The sequence below is a fragment of the Vicia villosa genome, linkage group LG4, assembly GCF_029867415.1.
Source record: "Vicia villosa cultivar HV-30 ecotype Madison, WI linkage group LG4, Vvil1.0, whole genome shotgun sequence".
NCBI lineage: Eukaryota > Viridiplantae > Streptophyta > Magnoliopsida > Fabales > Fabaceae > Vicia > Vicia villosa.
In genome coordinates this window covers 140,956,645-140,979,461 of record NC_081183.1, presented here as the reverse complement: position 1 = coordinate 140,979,461, position 22,817 = coordinate 140,956,645, and the positions used below count along the sequence as shown (strand labels likewise).

Genomic DNA, 22,817 nt, shown 5'->3' with positions numbered 1-22,817 from the left:
TTCTCACATTCTCATCACCATTTATTTTAAAATCTAATGGTTAAAATTCATTCTCATATAAAAAAGAAATTCTCATATTATATGCACTATATATACAAGGCCGGCCCTGAATTTTAACCATTAGATTTTAAAATAAATGGTGATGAGAATGTGAGAATGAATCTTAACGATTAGATTTTAAAATAAATGGTGGAGATTCAAACATAATCTCCACCATTTATTTTAAAATCTAATGGTTAAGATTCATTCTCACAATCTCATATAAAAAAGAGATTCTGATATGATATATATATATATATATATATATATATATATATATATATATATATATATATATATATATATATATATATATATATATATATATATATAGGGCATATCATATGAGAATGACATATTTATATGAGAATATGAGAATGAATCCGAACCATTGGATTTTAAAATAAATGGTGGAGATTATGAGTGAATCTTTTTTTTCTCTCTCCTACTTCATTTATTTCAAGATACAGGAGACAGAAAAAAAAGATTCACTCATAATCTCCACCATTTATTTTAAAATCCAATGGTTCAGATTCATTCTCACATTCTCATATAAATATGTCATTCTCATATGATATGTCCTCTCTATATATATATATATATATATATATATATATATATATATATATATATATATATATATATATATATATATATATATATATATGTGTGTGTGTTGGTGATTTTAGTATCATCAATGTAATTTTGGTAGTAATGTGATTTACTGAAGGCCGATGCAATTATGCGTTAAGCTTGAAACGAGTTAGGGTAGTGCGGAGTGCACGCTCGTCGAGCCAAACGTGTAATTGAATATGAATAATAGAAACGGGGTTCCAAGGGGCATAGCCCCTGGCGGGGTACGGGGCAGCGCCCCGTTCCGAAAATTCGTTTGAATAGTTGCACCCTTTCCCAACAGACATAACAATTCGTTTGAATAGTTGCACCCGTTCCAACAGACATAACTGTTTTCCGAAAAGGTGTGTCTGTTCGTCTCTATTATTGGTCTCCTATATAAGGAGTCTTTTGGTCTCGATTTGAAACACGAAATTACATACTTCCTCTCTACATTCTGATCTGTTCTCTATTGTCAGAAACAGATTGTTCTTCAAGAATTATCCCCGCAAAGATTTCGTGAACCCAGACAAGAATATGGTCGAAATACTTTGTTCGGAAAATGAACAAACACGATTCTTGAAGATATCCAGGATTATCATAGCATATATCTAACAAACGAACAAAGTATTCTTTCTGATAATCATGGCTGGAGGAGAAAGCACCGTCAAGGAGATGACTAAAATTTTCGGAAAATTGGACAAGTTTCAAGGACAATTTACATATGGTGAACACACGAAAAATTTACATCATAAACTAGGTACATTTTCTAACAATCTTATAGTATTTTAAATAATGGTAATCGAGGTTTTGTTTCAAGTATCAAAAGGAAGAATGAAGAGATGATAGAAAAATCCAAATAAAAAACACGAGGACAAAATCTTCAATATGCATCCGGTTTATATGTTGTTTGACAACACTATTCTTCCTGCGCTAATGTGTATGTTGTTTGGCATTATAATTTTTAAAATGAAACGGTACATCGGTGTATCTACCAGTCGGTGTATATACCAGTCGGTGTATATGATATATATTGGCATATGCAATATATTTTTTATCTGTATTATAATGGTTTTCAAAATAATATCTATAACAAATTCTTATTATAGGATGTGTTTTGTCAAACGTTTTTATCAGTGTTGAATTATATTTTATTTCCACATTGATTAATTGTATTGATTTGAAATAAATGATGAAATAATACAGTAATACAGTGTATAAATTGACCATTAATATATGTTGGTCAGATTGTCATATGGGAAATAAATTCTTATAAAATATAAGGGTTTGTTGATTACAAACGTAGTCAATTCTATGTATTGAATAAAATTTATTATTATAAGAAATATGAAGATTATTCAAAGATAGTTCTATAATGTATCTGAAATTTGAGTCTTATATAACTATTAAATTTTGAGAATCTTATCGTGGAGGATAAGGAATTCGACATTCATACAAATATGAACCTTGTGAAGAAAGTTCTCCACGGAGTGTTGAAACGCAAACTCAAAGTTCGTCAATAATCGAACTTAGAATAAGCAGAAAGTCTAAAAGGCTAAGGATCTAGGACCGAATAAAATCGATTGTCGGCATATTTTCTTGTGTCCAGTAAAAGAAAAATGTGAGAATTTTGTTCGTAATATTCATATTATCCTTCGAGTGGAAGTTGATCCTAAAAAGTTACAATGAAGATGTAATTTCAAGGAACTTCTCAAGTGGATGTTTAGAAGGAAGTATTATAGTGATGATACACTAAACATCTACAAGAATTGATTAGTAACCAAAGGCTTCAGACAAAAAGAAGGGATTGATTATTTCGATACCTATGCTCCAGTTGCCCGTATCACTACTATTAGATTGTTGATTGCCTTGGCGGCTATTCATAATCTAGTGATTCATCAAATGGATGTCAAAACAGCATTTTTGAATGGTGATTTGGAAGAAGAAGTGTATATGAAGCAACCTGAAGGATTTGTAATGAGCACAAAGTGTGTAAGCTAGTTAAGTCGTTGTATGGGCTGAAACAAGCTCCGAAGCAGTGGCATCAAAAGTTTGATGAGGTTGTTTTGTCTAATGGTTACATTCTAAACCAAGCTGACAAATGTGTATATAGCAAATTTGATACATCCGGTAAAGGAGTTTTCATTTGTCTATATGTTGATGACATGTTGATCTTTGGCACCAACCAAAATCAAGTTGATAAAACAAAGAATTTCTTGTCATCAAAGTTCTCCATGAAAGATATGGGAAAAGCGGACGTTATTCTTGGTATTAAGATTAAACGGGAGAATAAGGGGATTGTAATTACGCAATCTCATTACATTGAGAAAATACTCAAGAAGTTCAATTATGAAAATTGTTCTCCAGTAAGTACTCCCATGGATCCATGAGAAAAACTTATGCCAAATCAGGTAAACCTGTGGATCAACTCGAATACTCAAGAGCTATAGGCTCTTTGATGTATGTTATGATTAGCACTAGACCGGATATTGCTTATGCGGTTGGAAAGTTGAGCAGATTTACTAGTAATCCTAGTAGACATCATTGGCATGCGATAACTAGGGTATTCAAGTACTTGAATGGTACTATGAATTATGGATTGTCATATATGGGATTTCCTTCGGTGTTAGAGGGTTATTCGGATGCTAGTTGGATAAATAATGTTGAAGATTCATCCTCTACAAGTGGATGAGTGTTCTTGCTTAGGGGAGGTGCCATCTCATGGGCTTCCAAGAAGCAAACATGTATAACTAGTTCCACAATGGAATCTGAGTTTGTAGCATTAGCTGCTGCTGGTAAAGAAGCAGAATGGCTAAGGAACTTGGTATATGAGATTCCGATATGGCCTAAACCGATATCACCAATTTCTATCCGTTGTGATAGTAGTGCCACACTGGCTAAAACATATAGTCAAATATACAATGGAAAGTCTAGACATTTGAGTATTAGACATAGTATGATTAGGGAATTAATCATGAATGGGGTGATATCTATTGAGTTTGTTCGGTCGCAACAAAACTTTGCTGACCACTTGACGAAGGGGTTAGCAAGAGACTTAGTGAAGAAGTCGGTAATTAGGATGGGATTAAAGTCCATTTAAATCTATTAGTTATGGTATACCCAATTCCCTTCTAATACAATGTTAGAAGCAGAATTCAATGTGGAAAGATCATAGTTAAAGATTGGAGCAATTGTGTTTATATTCCCAAGGTATGTGCTCAGACCTGAAAGTGATGGCTAGGTTGAAGTATATCTTCTTAATGGTTCTTTTGAAAAATTGCTAATGCAGGTGCAAGATTAAAAGGATCACCTATGTGAGCATAAAGTTTTGCCGCTTCAAGAAGCTTGGACTTGGCTTCCTATATGCTTATTAATGGATAAGGACACATGGCTTGTAAAGTGTCAAATATGAATAGTAGAGTATTGTAAGAAACATATGTGTACTATATCTTTAGATATTCAAATGGATTGATGGGTTCAATCATTGTGACACCCCGATTTTCGAATATTTGGAATGTGTATTTGTACTAAGATGAAAATTCAATCGCAAGACATTTTCTTCTATGCATTTGTTTGATCGTTATACATGTAAGTAAATCAAGGATTATACTAAAATGGGGGGAGTTTGTTGGTGATTTTAGTATCATCAATGTAATTTTGGTAGTAATGTGATTTACTGAAGGCCGATGCAATTATGCGTTAAGCTTGAAACGAGTTAGGGTAGTGCGGAGTGCACGCTCGTCGAGCCAAACGTGTAATTGAATATGAATAATAGAAACGGGGTTCCAAGGGGCTTAGCCCCTGGCGGGGTGCGGGGCACCTCCCCGTTCCGAAAATTCGTTTGAATAGTTGCACCCTTTCCCAACGGACATAACAATTCGTTTGAATAGTTGCACCCGTTCCAACAGACATAACTGTTTTCCGAAAAGGTGTGTCTGTTCGTCTCTATTATTGGTCTCCTATATAAGGAGTCTTTTGGTCTCGATTTGAAACACGAAATTACATACTTCCTCTCTACATTCTGATCTGTTCTCTATTGTCAGAAACAGATTGTTCTTCAAGAATTATCCCCGCAAAGATTTCGTGAACCCAGACAAGAATAGGGTCGAAATACTTTGTTCGGAAAGTGAACAAACACGATTCTTGAAGATATCCAAGATTATCATACCATATATCTAACAATATATATATATATATATATATATATATATATATATATATATATATATATATATATATATATATATATATATATATATATACACACACACACATGAAAGTATCTATTTAGTAACTTATATATAGGGATGTTAATGAATATTCACGGGGACGAATAGTATGATATCTATGTTCGCTCTGTTGGATAAATACGATATTCATATCTGTTTTATATTCGTGTGGATATCTTATAAACAGATAATTCACGGGTTTTAAGGTATCTGGGGATATTTATAGATATCCATAGATAACACAAATTTTCTAAAATTATGTTTTGAAAAAAATATTTTTCAGTTTCTTTTAAAATTAAAAAAGTTATTATCATATAACATTCATATAAATCTCTTATATTTTAACAATAAAATTTTATCACATTAATTTTAGAGAATTTCTTCAACCACCTCCTAACCTTCTTGCCCACCCCTGGTGAATTTACAACATTACCCTTTGTTTCGGAAGTTCATTTCCGAAACGGTACTTTTTTTTTGAAAAAAAGGTGTTTTCGGAAATGAACTTCCGAAAACGTGTTTTTTTAATATAAAATATTGATTTCGGAGATGCATCTCCGAAATAAAGTTACATTTTCAGAAAATGTGGTGTTTCGGAAGTTCATCTCCGAACTCACCCCCCATGATGGAATTCGGAAATGAACCTCCGAATTTATGTCTGGACAGAAGAAAACTGAAAAACAACAACGATTCGCTTTATTTAATCGGGTGAAGATTACAACGATAATATTACTGAAAATTAAAGTTACATATTGTTGAACACGGGTAGGTGGGGATGAGTCAACATTTTGATAACGTCGTCCGCCGATCTTTGAAGTTTGGCGTCCAACTCGATCGGGCCTTTCGAAGAAAATCGGTCGAACGTTGTCCACATAACCGCTAAATCTTCGTCGTTCTTGATCTCAAAAGGTGTGATCATCAACCCTCCCTCGTCGTTAAGCGATGGCGAGCGGTACTCGAGTTGACAGTTTGAAGAAACTACCTACGACATCAGGAAATAATGATATACTTCTGGCCGATAAGGAAGATGTTTTTATTCCAGATAACCTTCATATGAAGAAGCTTTTTGAGAGCGAGAAAGTTTTTGTATGGTATCCTAAGCATAACATGACACCATTGTTCAAGAGTAAATTATCTGATATTTACAGAAAAGTTGGTGCTAGAAATATCTCTGAGTCACTATCCAAAGAAGAATCATCTGTTGTGAATGATGATGTTGAACTCGAGCATGTTGATCCAAATAATATTCTCAACTTAAGGGGGTTGGTTAAGCTTATTCTTGGTTTTCTTGCATGTTGTAGCCTGAAAATGGAACAAAGTAAGAGACATGAAGCTGTTCAAAGTCTTGTCAACTTGAGTTTCCGCGAGACAAAGGAGCCAATCAATGTAAGCTATAGTTTATCATTATCATCAGGGGACGTCATTACAAAAAAATCAAACAAAGGGGTGCGCTGGGAAAGTCAAAGTTCAATGTTTATAATCCAGAAGATGGATAGTGTTCGCGGCGATGAAATGAAACATGCTTCAAATTTCTCTGAAGCAATATCTGAAGGCGTTTTACGCGAGAATCATGATCATGTTCCTGCACTCGCTGAACTAATCACATTCGGTTTCTTTTTGAAATTTAAAAGCGAAGAAATTGATTTTCTAATGGAATCCAAGAATCTACATATTGAGCATGAAGATGAGATGTTCCTCAACTCTGCCTTCTCTTCTGGCTAACTTTATTGCCGCTGCTTACTGGTTTTTCTGTTTGAATATGATTTTCGGAAGTTCATCTCCGAAGACACCCCCCATGAGGTGTTTTCGGAGATGCACTTCCGAATTATGGAAATTTTTTTTAAAAAAAAGCGCTTCGGAAGTTCATTTCCGAAGCAGGGGTATTTTGGGATTTTCGCTGGGGGTGACCCCCATAGGGAGGTGGCTAAAGAAATTTTCTTAATTTTATTCATTTCCATCAAAGAATAATATCCATATACATTTTACTTTTAACAAAAAAAATGATACTGTGATTGTGAGTTATGATGGAAGAGCGGACAATAGAAAAGTAGAAATGATATAATTTAATAAACTAATAGTAATAATTAAATAATTTTAATAAATAATTATTTAAATATCCATTTATTTTTTCTTTAAATACCTATTAAATTACCAGCCACGTATTTGTGACAAATTTTATCTACAGGAATTCAGCTATATTGGCCATCACTACTTATATCTATGTATACTTTTATCTAGAATATGTTTGTTGAGTAATTTATAAATTACTCCAAGATAGTGTAGAAAGTACAGGGCATCATCATACAACATACTTGTTAATGTGTAAAGTTCTGAAAACTTGCACCGCTTTTTTTTTAAGGTTTTCCACAACTCAAAAAGTTGAAGACATTAGACCTTTCATATAACTACCGTCTAAATGGTTGCATCTTGTCAAGTTTGAATGGATTAACTGCTCTAACAAATTTAGACCTCTGTGGAAATCAAATGGGTAGTAACTTCTCCACTCAAGGTACGTTTGATCTTACAAGATTATTTATTGAATACTCTAGTAACTTACAATTTGATTGAGTATATATATTTATAATCTATTCATAAAATTTCATATTATTTTTTTATAATAATTTATTTTAAAATAAAAAATAATTATAGATTTTACCTAAAATATTTATATCCAACTAAATCTTACGGATCCTTAGGAATTTACCTTATTTATTGTATTATGTGATGAATTTGACTGCTTGTTTAAATCATTGATGTTTAATTCCATTTTAAGCTTCTACATTTCATAACGTTCATGAATAATTTGGTGGCATGTAAATACTAATATAATATATGTCAAAAATTAGTAAAACTACACTTTGGATCCTATCCTTCATTTTTTTCTCCTTCCCTCTTCATTTCTCTCATAATTTCATTCTCTCTCTTGCCTGTATTTTATTTTTTAATGATGAGTGAGAATGAGATTAAGAGAGATAGAGAGGATGGAGAGGGGAGGAGAGAAAAATGAAAGAGAGAAAAACGAAAGAGAGGATCCAAATCCAGTAAAACTATCTGTCTTTTGCTCGTAGAATAATTACATAATCGTTAGTACAATACAATAATAATTAGATGCTACAATTGAAAAAAAAATCAGAAGTTCATTGGAAACTTTAAGTGACAATGATTTTTAGAACAAAATAGTTTTTGCAAATGTGAAATACATATACTGAATAAGAATTTTAAAAAACAATTTTTTAAATAAAAAAATATTGTGAATTTTAAAGACAATGTAAGATTTTTACGATTTTAAAAGACTATCAAAAATTGAAATTTAGATTTCAATGGATTATAAGTATTTTTAGATATTAATGAATTTATAAATTTAGTGTAAACTTCTAATAACTTATTCGGCTTCTTTTGAAGGATTTCTTAAATTCAAGAAGTTGAAGACATTAAACATGTCAAGTAACAATCTAAATGGTATCATTTTATCAAGTTTGAATGGATTAACTTCTCTTACAACTTTGAGCCTCGGCGATAATTTGATAGGCGATAACTTATCTGCTCAAGGTATTACTTACAATTTCAATAATTTATTTACTTTATGTGATTTGTATATGATTGTTAGTTTGAATAATACATATTTTTTTGGCACAAAAAGGGCAAAAACCAAAAGATATATTAGATAAACAGGGTACAAAATGAAGGTGGACTAAACTAAAACTTCAAGACTAGTAAACTTTAAAGTTAGGCCATTTTTGTAAGTTTTTAATGTGGACATTACTTAGATTAGATTAATGTGAATGCTATTCGATCATGTATAATTCTTAAGAGATAGGTCTAAATTAGCTAAAGTATATGCACAATGATTATTTTTCCGATAAATACGGTAGGCCAAAAAATTAATAAAAGAGATATCTAAGAGATGGTTGTGCCACTTGTTCCAAATTTTCCAAGGCACCAAAAGAGGATTGATTAGAGAAAGTTTGTATAACGAGCATTAAGTCTATTTCCAACCAGAAGAATTGCTAGTGAGAAGCAAAGACATGCTCTATAGAGAGAATTGCACCATTGATCTTGGCAAAAAAAAAAAGCATCGCCATTGTCTAAAAAATAAGAAAAACTACCTAGGGGCAAACCATTATAGTTACGAAAAATCCCACCTTAAGCCGCCAAATTGTTCTTCAAAGTGCCATTCAGTTTCCTTTAAACCAATAACTAGATGGAGGATTCCGCAAGACCTATTTAACCATCATTGGATAAAGAGGGATGATATTGAACCTGAAGGATTTGAGTAACATAAAATCTGTCATACGGCTCACAATGTGATGCTTAAGGCCCTTTCCAATGAGATGAACATGGGAAAAATATTAGAGGGTGTGCTTTCCCATCTATCTAGCAAGTCGTTGAATCTAGAGTTATTCCTAGCCTTCCAAATACCAGATAGTAAATTTGAGTAACCTTAAAGCAAGATAGTTTTGGCGGATATTGAGCTGCATGAATTCAGGCTAGCCCGAGAATCCTCAATGGAAGAAATATGCGCAATTTTTGTTAAATTGCTAAATCAGGCTCAAGTCTTTTTAGCATAACACCAGTCAAAGAAAAAATGTTTAATATTGTTAGAGGGTTTCATACAAAGACTACAAATAGAAATAACTTGCACACCTCTAAGCATCATTTGATAATCTGTAGGCAACTTATCATGGATGATTCTCCAGAAAGTCAAAGAAGTCAAAGGCGTGATACCTTTGTGCCAAGTGACTTTTCCCTAGTGGACAGAATGAGAACGACCTACTAGGTGACAGTATTCTTTTTCAAGTTCAAAAGGCCGTCTTTCTTAGGGCATCAAATTCGCATGTCTTGCACGTGTTTTGCTACTTCCATGTTCATAGTCATGAATAATGGAACTAAGCATAGTCCTCAAGTGGCAGTGAAAGCCATTTTGAATGCTTAGGAGATATACAAGGGATTTACCATTCCAATTATCAGTCTAAAGATTGATTCTTGACCATGTACTAAAGAGCCAAGCAGAATTATCCTTAACCACCTAGAAATGATGCTTTAACCCTGTCCAAATAGAAGATGAAACATGATGTCTGGTATAGCCACCACTTCTCATCACTCCAGATCTCAACACAAAAGCCCATTGCTCCATGGAATTAGAGAGATCCCGCACATTCAAAAAACCTTCCACCTCATTAAGGACAATAAGGGACCTTAACCCTAAGCCACATGCTTCAATACTTTTGCAACAATTCTTCAAAGCAACAATAAGAATCTTCCTAGTAGCAGTGTCTCCTGACCAGATAAAATTCATGAACCATCTTTTAATATCTTTGAGAAAGGCTACATGCCACGAGTAAATCATTAGGGTATGAAGGAGCATGTTGTGAATAATAATTCTCACTAGAAGCACTCTTCTTGTAATGGACAGAAATTGAACCTTCCAAGAAGATAACTTACTCTTGATCCTATCAGAGATAGCTTGAAAATGAGTCATCTTGGATCTACCTTTGAGGATAATAGATCCAAGGTATATGAAAGGCAAGTGACCAACATAAAAATTCATGGAAGAGGCAAGCATGTTGTGTCTCTAAGGAGTCATGAAACCTGCATACATAGTAGACTTTGAATGATTTATGAACTGCCCGAAGCAAGTAGAATATCTTCTAAACAAATCTTTGATAGCTTAAATGCTAGCTTTATTCCTTTTGAAAAAACCATAATGTCATCTGCATAAAAAGTGTGAGAAGGGACATATTGATTTTTGGAAGCACTAATAAGCTTCATGCAATCCTTAGAGACTAGATCAACTAAGCCTATAGACATAACCTCTTCAGCCATACAAAATAGCAAGGGAGATAGGGGATTCCTATGCCTTACCCTTTACTTGCATTTGAAGAAGCACTTAAGGTTACCATTGATACAAATGGAAATATTACAGATTGTATTATGTTTTTAATCCACTTAGAGAACCTATGATGAAAGCCAAAGCTCTCTATGACTCTGAGCAAGAAATCCAAATTAAGTGTACCGAAAGCCTTAGTGATATCTATCTTCATGACAACATTTCCTCCAAAATATTTTTTGTTTAGGAGGTTAGCAACCTTTGAGGTCACCCTGATGCTATCTTTTATGAATCTTACATGAATGAAAGCCTTCTGGTCTTTGGAATAATGTTAGGCATTACTTTAGCAAGCCTGGCCCTCAGGACTTTAGACATTATCTTCAACTTATATCTAGAAACAACAATGGGTCTATACTGCTCTATAATATCAACATTATTATGCTTAGGGATCAAGACTATTTTGTTGGAGTTGTAGTTAGGGAGAGACCAGCCAACCTTGAAAAATTGAAGAGTATTTTCAAAAAGATCACTGTGCACAATATACAAAAATTTTGGTTTAGAGTTTAGCGCTTAGGGCTTTGGGATCAAGCCTAATTTATTGGCAATTTCCTCTAGGTGTATAGTAACACTTCCATTGATCTTCAAGGAGTGGAGAAGGTTTGTGGTGTACTTATGTTTGGCCATTGTATAAATATGTTTGTTGAATAATTTATAAATTACTCCGAGATAGTGTAGAAAGCATAGGGCATCATCATACAACATACTTGTTAATGTGTAAACTTCTGAAAACTTGCACCGCTTCTTTTGAAGGTTTTCCACAACTCAAAAAGTTGAAGACATTAGACCTTTCAGCTAACGGTCTAAATGGTAGCATCTTGTGAAGTTTGAATGGATTAACTGCTCTAACAACTTTAAACCTCTGTCGAAATCAAATGGGTAATAACTTCTCCACTCAAGGTACTTTAAATTATGATTTAATAAACTTCTTGTACCCGTATGTTAAATTATTAATCTTAGAATTTATTTTGATATTTTAATTTGTATGTTAAATTATTAATCTTAGAATTTATTTTGATATTTTAATTTAAAATGAGTTTTATATTGATATCTTAACTCTTTAAAATATATTAATTAATTTTTTTGTCTAATTAACAATTAATTTAGAGATCAATTATTTAAAATGAGTTTATTATAAATCTTTTTTAAATAACGAGACTCAATTGTAATACTTGACATTTTAAAATTTTGAGTAATGTTATTCTTACACCCATATTATACACCAATATTTACACCAAATACTATTCACCATATAATACTTTTTAATTTTTTTTAAAATTACTGACGACACTGTTCATGTACGGACGTGCATTAACCAACTTCATTACTGCATTAACCAAGTTTGATGACTGCTAAAAAATATTTTTAATACCTGGATGTTGCATTAACCAACTTCGTTACTGCATTAACCAAGTTTTTACTCTGCATTAACCAAATTTGATGACTACTGTAAAGTATTGTTCATGGGTGTAAGAATAGCATTACTTAAATTTGTTTAATGCAATGTAAAAACTTGGTTAATGCAGTAATGAAGTTGGTTAATGCAACATCCAGGTATTAAAATTAATTTTTAGCAGTCACCAAACTTGGTTAATGCAGTGTAAAAATTTAGTTAATGCAGTAATGAAGTTGGTTAATGCAACATCCAAATATTAAAAATAATTTTTAGCAGTCATCAAACTTAATTAATGCAGTGTAAAAACTTGGTTAATGCAGTAATGAAGTTGGTTAATGTACGTCCGTACATGAACAGTGTCGTCCGTAATTTTAAAAATAAAAATATTTTTTATAAAAATTATTATTTTATTTTAAAAAACACTGTTCACCGTATAAATACGGTGAACAGTATTTGGTGTATAATATGAGTATAAGAATAACATTACTCTAAAATTTTAGTTGCAACAAAGATTTTTCATTAAAATTATAATGACAAAAGTTATAGGATATATATATATATATATATATATATATATATATATATATATATATATATATATATATATATATATATATATATATATATATATATATATATATATATATTGATCTATCTCACCAAAAATCAAAATAATACATTTAAATTAACAAAAGAATTTTAAAAATAAAAATTTATCACATTTAAGCTACTAGTTATTTTGTATTTGTTGAAGGGTTTTCAAAGTTCCAGGAGTTAGAAGACTTAGACCTTTCCGGAAATGATCTAAGTTGCAGCGACCTACCAAATTTATTTGGGTTCACATCATTAACAAGTCTGAAGTTGTACAACAACAACTTTAATTATTCTCTCCTTCTTTTAGGTAAATATTTATTAAAATTATTTTGCTTGTGTTTGTTATATTTATTTTGTGGAATAAAAATTGATTTAATAATATAATAAGATAATGAGACTATCAACTTTTTAATTTAAAATATTCTTTCATGTCATTTTATATTCATCATTTAGTGTAATCATATATTTATAAAATTTTTAAATGAATTTATCAGCTATCACTTATCAATTATAAATGGCTTAAATCCACTTTTGATTCCTGTAAGTTAACGAGTTTTTGATTTTTGTCTTTGTAAGTTTTTTTTCTGAGTCCCTATATCTTACTTTTTGCTTGAGGTTTAGTCCCTAAAGCCAAAATTTGCAGGAAAATATGCAGGTTACTTGCGGATTTTTCTGTGAAATTTCCTGCTGATTTCGATTTTAGGGACTAAAACGAACGCAAAAGTGAAATATAGGGACTCAAACAAAAAAAAAAACTTACAGGGACGAATATAAAAACTCGCTAACTTATAGGGACGAAAGGTGTATTTAAGCCATTATAAATTATCAATTAAATAAAACTATTATCTATCTTTTTTCTTACCAATCAAAATATTAACCCAATTGATAAAAAATCCAGCTCAAATTGCACAAATAACTATATTCAATTCCCTCTCTCATTATAAAGATTATATTTTCTGACTTTGTATTCAATTTTGTTGTTGTTGTTGTTTCAGATATGCAGAATTTGAGAAATTTAAAATCGTTAGATCTAAGCAATAGTCACATCGATGGCTCAATTGAAGGTATGACTTTAGTTTATAAATAATATAAACTAGGGTTAATGAACTTTTTCGTCCCTTTAAATATTTCAAATTTTGTTTTTAGTTCCTCCAAAATTTTCCTTCAAGAAATCGTCCCTTCAAAAATTTTCTTCTCTTAACGTCAAATTTTGAAGGGACGATTTCTTGAAGGAAAATTTTGGAGGGACTAAAAACGAAATCTGCAATATTTAGAGGGACCAAAAAGTTCATTAACCCTATAAACTAATATATTAATTTTATCTTGGTGTCGCTAGATAATCTTGGTATGGCTAGATAGTTTTTTTTATAGGGTCAGTAGGAAGTGAACCTATAACAAAGTAGCACATAGAAAAAACACTTATTCCCTTATGCTTGGGCTTATCATCAGTTGGCATTTTCTCTAATATAAGTTTCCAAACCACCATAGATTTAGCCAGTGGGATGTCTCTGCTCCAAATCGATCTGGTCCAAGGCTGAGATGAAGAGAGAGCCTTGAAAATTTATGCCTCCTTGGTAGAAAGATCACCAGGCATAGAGTGAGGCTAAATAATTGTATCCTCCTCATAAATGTTAATAAGAGGAAAATTTTTCCAGTGGAGAAAAGGGAGCAGAGAAGACCAATTGCTATGGAACTCCCATTGACCATTCAGGATAAAATTAGAAACTTTAGAAGAATCACTAATAACTTGGGAATGAATAAAATCTATGGAAGTGTCATCAATAAGAGGAGTACCACACCATCAGTCGAGTTAGAAATTGATATTAGAACCCTTTCCTAGAGACCAAACACAAATTCTTCTGATATTCTTATATTCAGCTTTGATAGAGAATCAAAGAGATGAGAAAATATGGTATCTAATTGTGCAATATGACGTATCAACTCTGCCTATAAGAATTCTAGCCCAATGTTCCTGACTCGTGACCAGGTCCCATGCCAACTTGAGGTTGCAAGCTTCATTAAGCTTAGTTAAAGATCTTAGGCCAAGCCCTCCATGAGAGAAAGGTTTACACATCTTGCTCCAAGTTTCCTATTATCCACCATATTTGTCCAGATAAAGTTTCAGATGCATTTTTCCACGTTCTTGAGCATAGAAATGGGCCAAGAGTAGATGTTCATGGTGTGAGTAAGCATACCATGAACATTGGATTTAACAAGCATGGCTCTGTCATCCATGGATATAACTGATCCTTTCCAAGCAACAACTTTAGAAATAAGTTTGTCTGCAATAGGTTGTAAATAAGAGGATTTAACTCTCTCACTAAAGACAGGGACCCCTAGGTAGGTGAAAGGGAGAGAACCCTGAGAGAAACCAGTCAAAAAGAGGATCGGAGAAAGCTTGTTAAAAGAAATAGCACCAGAGTAAAAGAAAGATTTGAAGGATTAACAGCCTGACTAGAAGCAGTAGTGTATTTGTTGAACAAATCCAGGAGAACTCTTATGTTTTATATTCTACCTTTACATAAGATGAGGACATCATCAGCATACATAATATGGGAGAGAATATGGTTGTGGAAATAGGTTTTAATTAGGCTCAAGGATCCATCATGAACCATTTTAGAGATGCCTCTGCTGAGGACATCCTGAGCAAGACAAAAGAGCAAAGGAGATAGTGAGTCTCCTTGCCTAACACCTCTGGTGCAGTTTAAAAAACTATGTTGAGCACCATTAATTGAGACTGATAAATAAGCTGTGGCAAGAATGTTATGAATCTGTTCACAAAAAAAGACATTATTGAAACCAAAATTATTGAGGACTTTAATGAGGAATTTCCAAGATAAAGTATTAAAAAGCCTTTGCAATATCCACTTTAATGTCTAGGTTCCCCCTAAAAGCTTTGCTCCCTAGAAGACTGACAACTTCAGAAGCAATGCACACATAGTCCTTGATATATCTATCGTGATTAAAAGATCTTTGTTTAGAAGACACAAGCAGAGGCATTAGAATGGCTAACTTGTGAGCAAGAATTTTTGTGATGATTTTAAATTTGAAATTTTCTAGGGAAATTGGCCTAAATTTAATCATAGAATCAACATCCTTGGATTTGGGAATAAGAATGATTGAGTTGGAGTTAAAATTGGGGAGGATCCAACCACTTTTAAATAACTTAATAACAACATTACAAACATCAGTTTTGATCAAATCCCAATAAATTTGGTAGCAAAATAGTCTTCGATACCATCAGGACCTGGAGCACTAGTTTTGTTGATTTTGAAAACTTCCCTTTGGATTTCATCAGTAGAGGAGATGGAGGTTATAAACTTGTTCATGTCTGAGTTGACCAGTTAAGGATCAAATCATCCACAAGGTCCAGATCTTGAGTGCCATCTGCATAACAGAAAATATTAGTAAAATATTCAATTGCATGGCAATATCACCAGGATCATGTAACATGTCATTTCCATTTTTCAGAACTATGATGGTCCTTTTAGAGTTATTGATTTTGGTCATTTTTTCGTAGAAAGCAGTATTCCTATCCCCTCAAGGAACCACTTGATTTTAGCCTTATCTAACCAAATTTTTTCTCTTATATCCAAAGCTTTCTCCAAATCATGTTGAGCCAAAAGTTCTTGGTCTATGAGCTGAGATTTGCTCCCAACTTAATCAATTTTGTTTTGAATCTCTTTGAGCTTATCATTTGAATTTTGGACAATCATGTGGATGTTGTCAAATATGTCTCTATTCCAAGTCTTTAAGTTGTTCTTGAAAAACTGTAATTTCTTTGTTAGCACAAACATGGGGCAACCAACAATTTTAATGGACAAGACCTTAGCAATAAACTTCTCGCAGCTTTCATGAAAGGTCAACATGCTAAGGAATTTAAAAGAAGAAGTATGCAACTAAATTCTAAAATTGACCTCCAACAACATGGGGTGATGATCAGATATTAGCCTTGAGAGGGAAGTGACATTCATATAAATGGCATTAGAAAACCATAATTGAATACCAAAATCTCTATATAACCTTCCCTCCACTAAACCAGGACCAAGTCTACCATTGTTCCAAGTAAAAAGAGGACCTCTAGAAGGGTAGTCGATAAGCTTGTTTAAATTTGACCAAGTTTTGAAGTCGTCCATATGCACCCTATTAGGAGAGGGAGTACCTTTGTGTTCATGAGAACTAGCAATTGCATTGAAGTCTTCAACTATGCACCAAGGCAGAGGATGGTTAGCTAAAATGGAAGAAAGATTTGACCAAAGTCTTCTTCTAATTAAATGGAAAGTTAAGGCATAGACTACAGATATGCCCACCTCCATACAATTCAGAGTAATTGTAAAGGAAACATGTTACTCCGAAATAGAGATTACTTTAGGGTCCCAATATTTGTTACACAAGCACCAAATATTGGGAAGGGAGTTGGGTCGAAGGTTGGTGGAAGAGATTTTAAGGCCAAGTGAATTAATATAATTTGGGGGAAGGTTTATTTGATTCATCCAAGGTTCAACCAAAAAACAAAGGTCTGATTTATGAGTTTTGATATGGTTTTTAAGGGACAATCTAGTGGGGCTATTGTCCAAGCCCTTTAAATTCCAATAGACGCACTTCATTGCAAAGGCTTAAAGGGCCGCCTTTTTTAAGGTTGCATTTTTGCTTTTTGACTGTGATTTTTGTCTTGAATTCTTCTTCCATACCTTTGGAATTACTAGTTGGAAAATAGATGGCTTGGAGTTGGGATCTTCCTCAGACTCACTGATGCACTCATCCTTCTTTAGCTCTGATAGGTTTGCCCAAGATTGCATCAAAAAACCTTCAGTATCCTTCTGTAATTGGGTGTCCTTCACAAGAACAGTTTCATCTGTGCAAATTTGTCCTGTCACAATATTATGTTGATTATAGACCAAAAGAGGACTTATGTCTTCAAAAAGTTGTTCACCCTGAACAAGGTTTGGATAATTGGCACTCGTATTATTCTCAACATCGGTATTTTGTGGTTCTGGTTCCATTGTCAGTCCATCTTGTATGATTTCATCTATAGTAACATTGTTTCCTGCTCAATGTTAACATGCTCAGTGATATTCTCCTCATTTTCAGCATCTACATGGTTTTGTTGTGTCTCAATATTGACCACCTCATTGACACGTTGCTGTTTGTTTTGTTGAGTTTAATGGTTCCCTTAGTTGTAGCCACATTAGTACCAAAATGCTTCATACGAGTTCCAAACGAATGACAAATTACCTTACAATGAATATAAAAATTTGGGAGCTTTTCGTACTCTATTTTCACAAAGAACGTAAAACCTACCCTATCAACAAGGATCTTGTATGTAAGCTCTTTGACCAAATCGATATCCACCAGAACTTGTACAAAGCGCCCAAAAGCACGATCAAAACGGGTTTGCTAGAGGTGGAGTCGGTGAAAATATGCGTCTCAAGGATACTGACAATAGCAAAGGATATCTTTGGCCTCCAATACTCTTGAGAGAGGTCATGAATTCTCACCCTGACTTGTGTTGAAGTTTGATTCACATTAGAGGGAATGGAATCTTTAGACCAAGGGAAAAGCTTTAGAATTCCTAGTTTCAGGTTCCAGGAGTTAATGGATCTGAGTCTCTGCACATCCTCTAGACAAGAAAAGGAAAACTCCTAAAAATCCTTACCTAGAGAAATAATACCCCACTTATTAATGGCGGTCCACTGGGTTGCAAGTTTGGTACGGACGTTAGACCCCGTGAGAGGTGTGGAACCCTTAGGCCAAAGGATCCTACTGTGGAGGTTGTGTTTGCACGCTTTGAGCCCTAATTAGTAATCTACTTCTAAAATAGTAATTGTGATTTTATCCCCCTTAATACAGGGAACAAGAACCTGACTTTGGGGTATAACAGAGACATTACAAATCGCCTCCACAAACAATTTGGAATTTTTTTTGATAGGGGTGACTAAGGAAGTGCTTCGGTAGATTTGGATGTTGCAGGGAGGATGCTTTTACTCTCAGGAAACAGTTCATGGGGGTAAAAGGAAGTCAAGGATTACAGAAAGAAAGGATGAGAATTAGGTCAACAATAGCTCCATAAAAGAGGGAGGCGCTTCATGTTTTCTTTAGTCATTGATCATATTCATTCTAAATTAAGTTTTTGCTTATATAAAAAGAAACTTAACAAAATATATATTCAAAAAAATTTCAAATTTCAAGTTTATTTTTCAAACTTGTTGAAGATTTTAAATAAATAAGAGAAAATAATAAGAATTGAATATTATTCCTAATAATTTAATAATAGTTTGACATAAAAGACTCTGTACAAATTCTTAATTTATAACCATCAATAGTTAAAAAATCAATAAAAATTAAGATAATAATCAAAAGAATAATCTTAAGAAATATTACTCTTAAATTACACCTGATTGTCAAATTATTTAGTATAGTATCAAAGTTATTTTTCATATTTTAAAATAAATAAAAACAAAAAAATTTTTTTTTTTATTCATACAAAGTTAACCACATATAAGTTATTATCTCAATTTTGTCACACATGTCATATGTGTAGAAGAGAGTCATTTTATACATCAATGAACGTGGGAAAAATATCATATGAGAGTTATAAAATAATCTTTGCTAATATATATATATATATATATATATATATATATATATATATATATATATATATATATATATATATATATATATATATATATATATATATATATATATATATGAGAGAAAGGGATATGCACTGACAGCGTAAAATATTTTTACAATGTCAACCAATCATAACCATGTATCCAATTAAATCACAATTTTAATTTTAAAAAATTAATATAACATGGCAAGTATAAGGATTTTGATTGGTTGTATGTGTCAAGTTAATTTACACTGTCAATGCACTACCTTTAAATTCTATATATAATATATATAATGTAAATCATAAATTTGATATTATTAAATTATGACAGGATTATGCAAATTGAAGGATTTGGTAGAGTTAGATATAAGCTATAATATGCTTAGTGCTCCACCTCCTGAGTGTTTAAGCAACTTAACAAACCTCAAAGTTCTTAACCTTGGCTATAATTTGATCAGTGATTTTCCATCCTTCATTAGCAATCTTACATCCTTGACACACTTGTCCCTCTATAAAAACTACATGAAAGGATCATTTTCATTGAGCACTTTGGCTAATCACTCAAAACTTCAAGCATTGTATATTTCATCACAAAGCATTGGAGCACACATTGAGACTGAAAACATAAAGTGGTTACCGAAATTTCAATTGAAGTATCTTGTTATCCGAAATTGCAACTTAAATATGGACAAAGGAAATGTGATTCCTAGTTTTCTTTCATATCAATATAATCTGATATTGATTGACATGTCCAGCAACAAATTAGTTGGGTCATTTCCAAGTTGGTTGCAGCATAATGATGGCATACAATATTTGGATATATCAAACAACAGTTTAAGTGGTTTGCTTCCAAAAGATATTGATATATTCCTTCCTACGGTTACATATTTGAAAATTTCTCAGAATAGCTTTGAAGGAAATATACCTGGATCAATAGGTAAGATGAAAAAAGTTATGTTTCTGGACTTCTCTTATAATCATTTCTCGGGTTACTTACCTAAAAATTTGGTCACTGAGTGCAATGATTTGCAATACTTGAAGCTCTCCAATAACTTTTTACAAGGCAATATTCCAAAATTTTCAAATTTGATGAATATGGGAATGTTATTTCTCAATAATAACAACTTTACTGGAAACCTTGAAGATGTGTTCGGAAACAATACAAGACTAGAATTGCTAGACATATCCAATAATTCAATCTCAGGCACAATTCCTAGTTCATTTGGGATGAATGAGTTGTTTATCCTTCTTTTGAATGAAAATCTATTAGAAGGTTATATCCCCGTTGAGATATCGAACAAGGGACTTCTTGAAGTTTTGGATCTTTCTCAAAACAAGTTAATAGGGTCAATCCCAAATTTGAGTATTTTTAAGGAGCTAAAGTACTTGTATTTGCAAAAGAATAATCTCTCTGGAAATATACCATTAGGATTATCTGGAAACTCGGAGCTGGAAGTTCTAGACTTAAGGGACAACAAATTTTCAGGTAAAATTCCCAATTGGTTGGATAAACTTTCATACTTAAGTGTTCTTTTGCTTGGAGGGAACAACTTGGAAGGAGATATTCCAATTCAACTATGTCGGTTAAAAAAAATCAACATTATGGACCTATCACGGAACATGCTCAAATCTTCTATACCGTCTTGCTTTCAAAATTTGTCATTTGGAAAAGATGATGTGGACATTGATACATATTCCAAATTCACAGTGGGTATAGGATTAATGCTCAGCAAATCTACTTATGTAGATTCTTTCTTAACTCAGGATGCTATGAAAGTTCCAAATGATTTATTTGATCTATTTCTTGTAGACCAAAGTTTGGAAGTCGAGTTCAGAACAAAGAATAACTATTACTTTTACAAAGGTAAAATTCTAGCCAACATGACTGGATTGGATTTATCGTGCAATAAGTTAACAGGTACCATCCCTTCTCAAATTGGGAACCTAGAGCAAATTAGAGCCTTGAACTTATCTCATAATTACTTCTCAGGTCATATTCCAATCACATTTTCAAATCTTACCCAAATAGAAAGCCTTGACTTATCATACAATAACTTGAGTGGTAAGATTCCCGGTGAACTGACCCAATTAACCTTCTTATCAATATTCAATGTGTCTTACAACAACTTTTCTGGAACACCGCCTATTACAGGACAATTTGGAGGCTTTGATGAAGAAAACTATAAAGGTAATCCTGGTCTTTGTGGACCACTTCTGGACCGAAAGTGTGACAGTGTTGCATCTTCACCTTCATCACAACCCCATGATAGTGGAGAAAAGGAAAGCAAAGTGGACATGATATCATTTTACTGGAGTTTTGCAGCATCTTATATAACAATACTACTGAGCATCATAACAATGCTTTACATCAATGCACGTTGGCGCATGGCCTGGTTTTATTTCATTAGTAAGACTATACGTAAACGTTTTCCAAATTTTCCAAAATTGTATTGAGAATTTCCATATTATCTGTTGAAAACTTTAATTTTAGTCAATTTGATGTTAAGTTCTTTTGTAGACTTGCATGTTGTTTGTGGAAACATGTAATAAATTGTTTTAGTGTTGTTTGTTTCATGTATTTATCTATAATGGTTTGATGATATTGGCACATTAATGTGTATAATAACTAAATAGTCATCAGTTCAAATCCTAGGTTTGGCTTAAAATTTTATGGACCTTGGTGATATCATATGCCATGTAATTTGCCATGCGTGCAAAACATAGACATGTCAGATGCCATAGACACGTCAGACGCCACACATACATTGTTAAACGGCCGTTTACATCAAATAGACGGAAAAGACTAACGTGCCACCTTTTTAATAGATAAGGAGTCTATTTGAACATTTTAAAAATTAAGGGACAAAAATGGACCCCGAGGTAAAGTTAAAGGACGAAAAAGGGTATTTTGCCTTTATGTTATTTCCCTTTATCTCATTCTCTAACTTCTGTTTATGTGATTGATAGTTAGACAATGATTATTGAATGCAATATTAGTACTAAAATAAACTAAAATGAATTATATTTCTCTAATTTCTCGATTGCCACATCTTCTTTTTGATGATGTCAAAGGGGGAGAGAGAGAGAGAGAGAGAGAGAGAGAGAGAGAGAGAGAGAGAGAGAGAGAGAGAGAGAGAGAGAGAGAGAGAGAGAGAGAGAGAGAGTCAAAGAAATGGAAGTCAAGAAGCTGAAGCAAATAGCAAAAGGGTGTGCACCAAGATAGGGGGAGATTATGTCAAAATCACCATACGGGCTCCTAACGTTTGTGAAAGAGTATGCATCAAGAAAGAAGGAGAAAGCCTTGACTTCTAAAGAAACAAGTTTTGCCATCATCAAAAGGGGGAGTATGTGAGTGCAAGGTGTGTTTTAAGTGATGTCAAAACTTGCTATTAAAGATTGGATGTGTCTCAAGTCAACCATGCAAAATAGGAAGCTTCAATACTCTCA

At 32.9% G+C, this 22,817-nt stretch overlaps 1 protein-coding gene across 1 annotated transcript; it reads left to right on the top strand.

Moving 5' to 3' along the window:
• Positions 1–7,213: 7,213 nt before the first annotated feature.
• Positions 7,214–21,937, top strand: LOC131595327 (receptor-like protein 15). Its single transcript, XM_058867652.1, has 6 exons — positions 7,214–7,386; positions 8,280–8,426; positions 11,515–11,661; positions 12,912–13,058; positions 13,747–13,815; positions 19,702–21,937. Exons 3-6 carry the CDS (start codon positions 11,637–11,639, stop codon positions 21,822–21,824), a joined length of 2,364 nt encoding a protein of 787 aa, XP_058723635.1. The 5' UTR covers positions 7,214–7,386; positions 8,280–8,426; positions 11,515–11,636; the 3' UTR covers positions 21,825–21,937.
• Positions 21,938–22,817: the final 880 nt, after the last annotated feature.

Coding starts and splice junctions, on each gene's coding strand:
- LOC131595327 (XM_058867652.1), top strand. CDS start 11,637: ATGGGTAATAACTTCTCCACTCAAG. Junction 11,662..12,911: donor TAATAACTTCTCCACTCAAG/GTACTTTAAATT, acceptor TATTTGTTGAAG/GGTTTTCAAAGTTCCAGGAG. Junction 13,816..19,701: donor CATCGATGGCTCAATTGAAG/GTATGACTTTAG, acceptor AAATTATGACAG/GATTATGCAAATTGAAGGAT.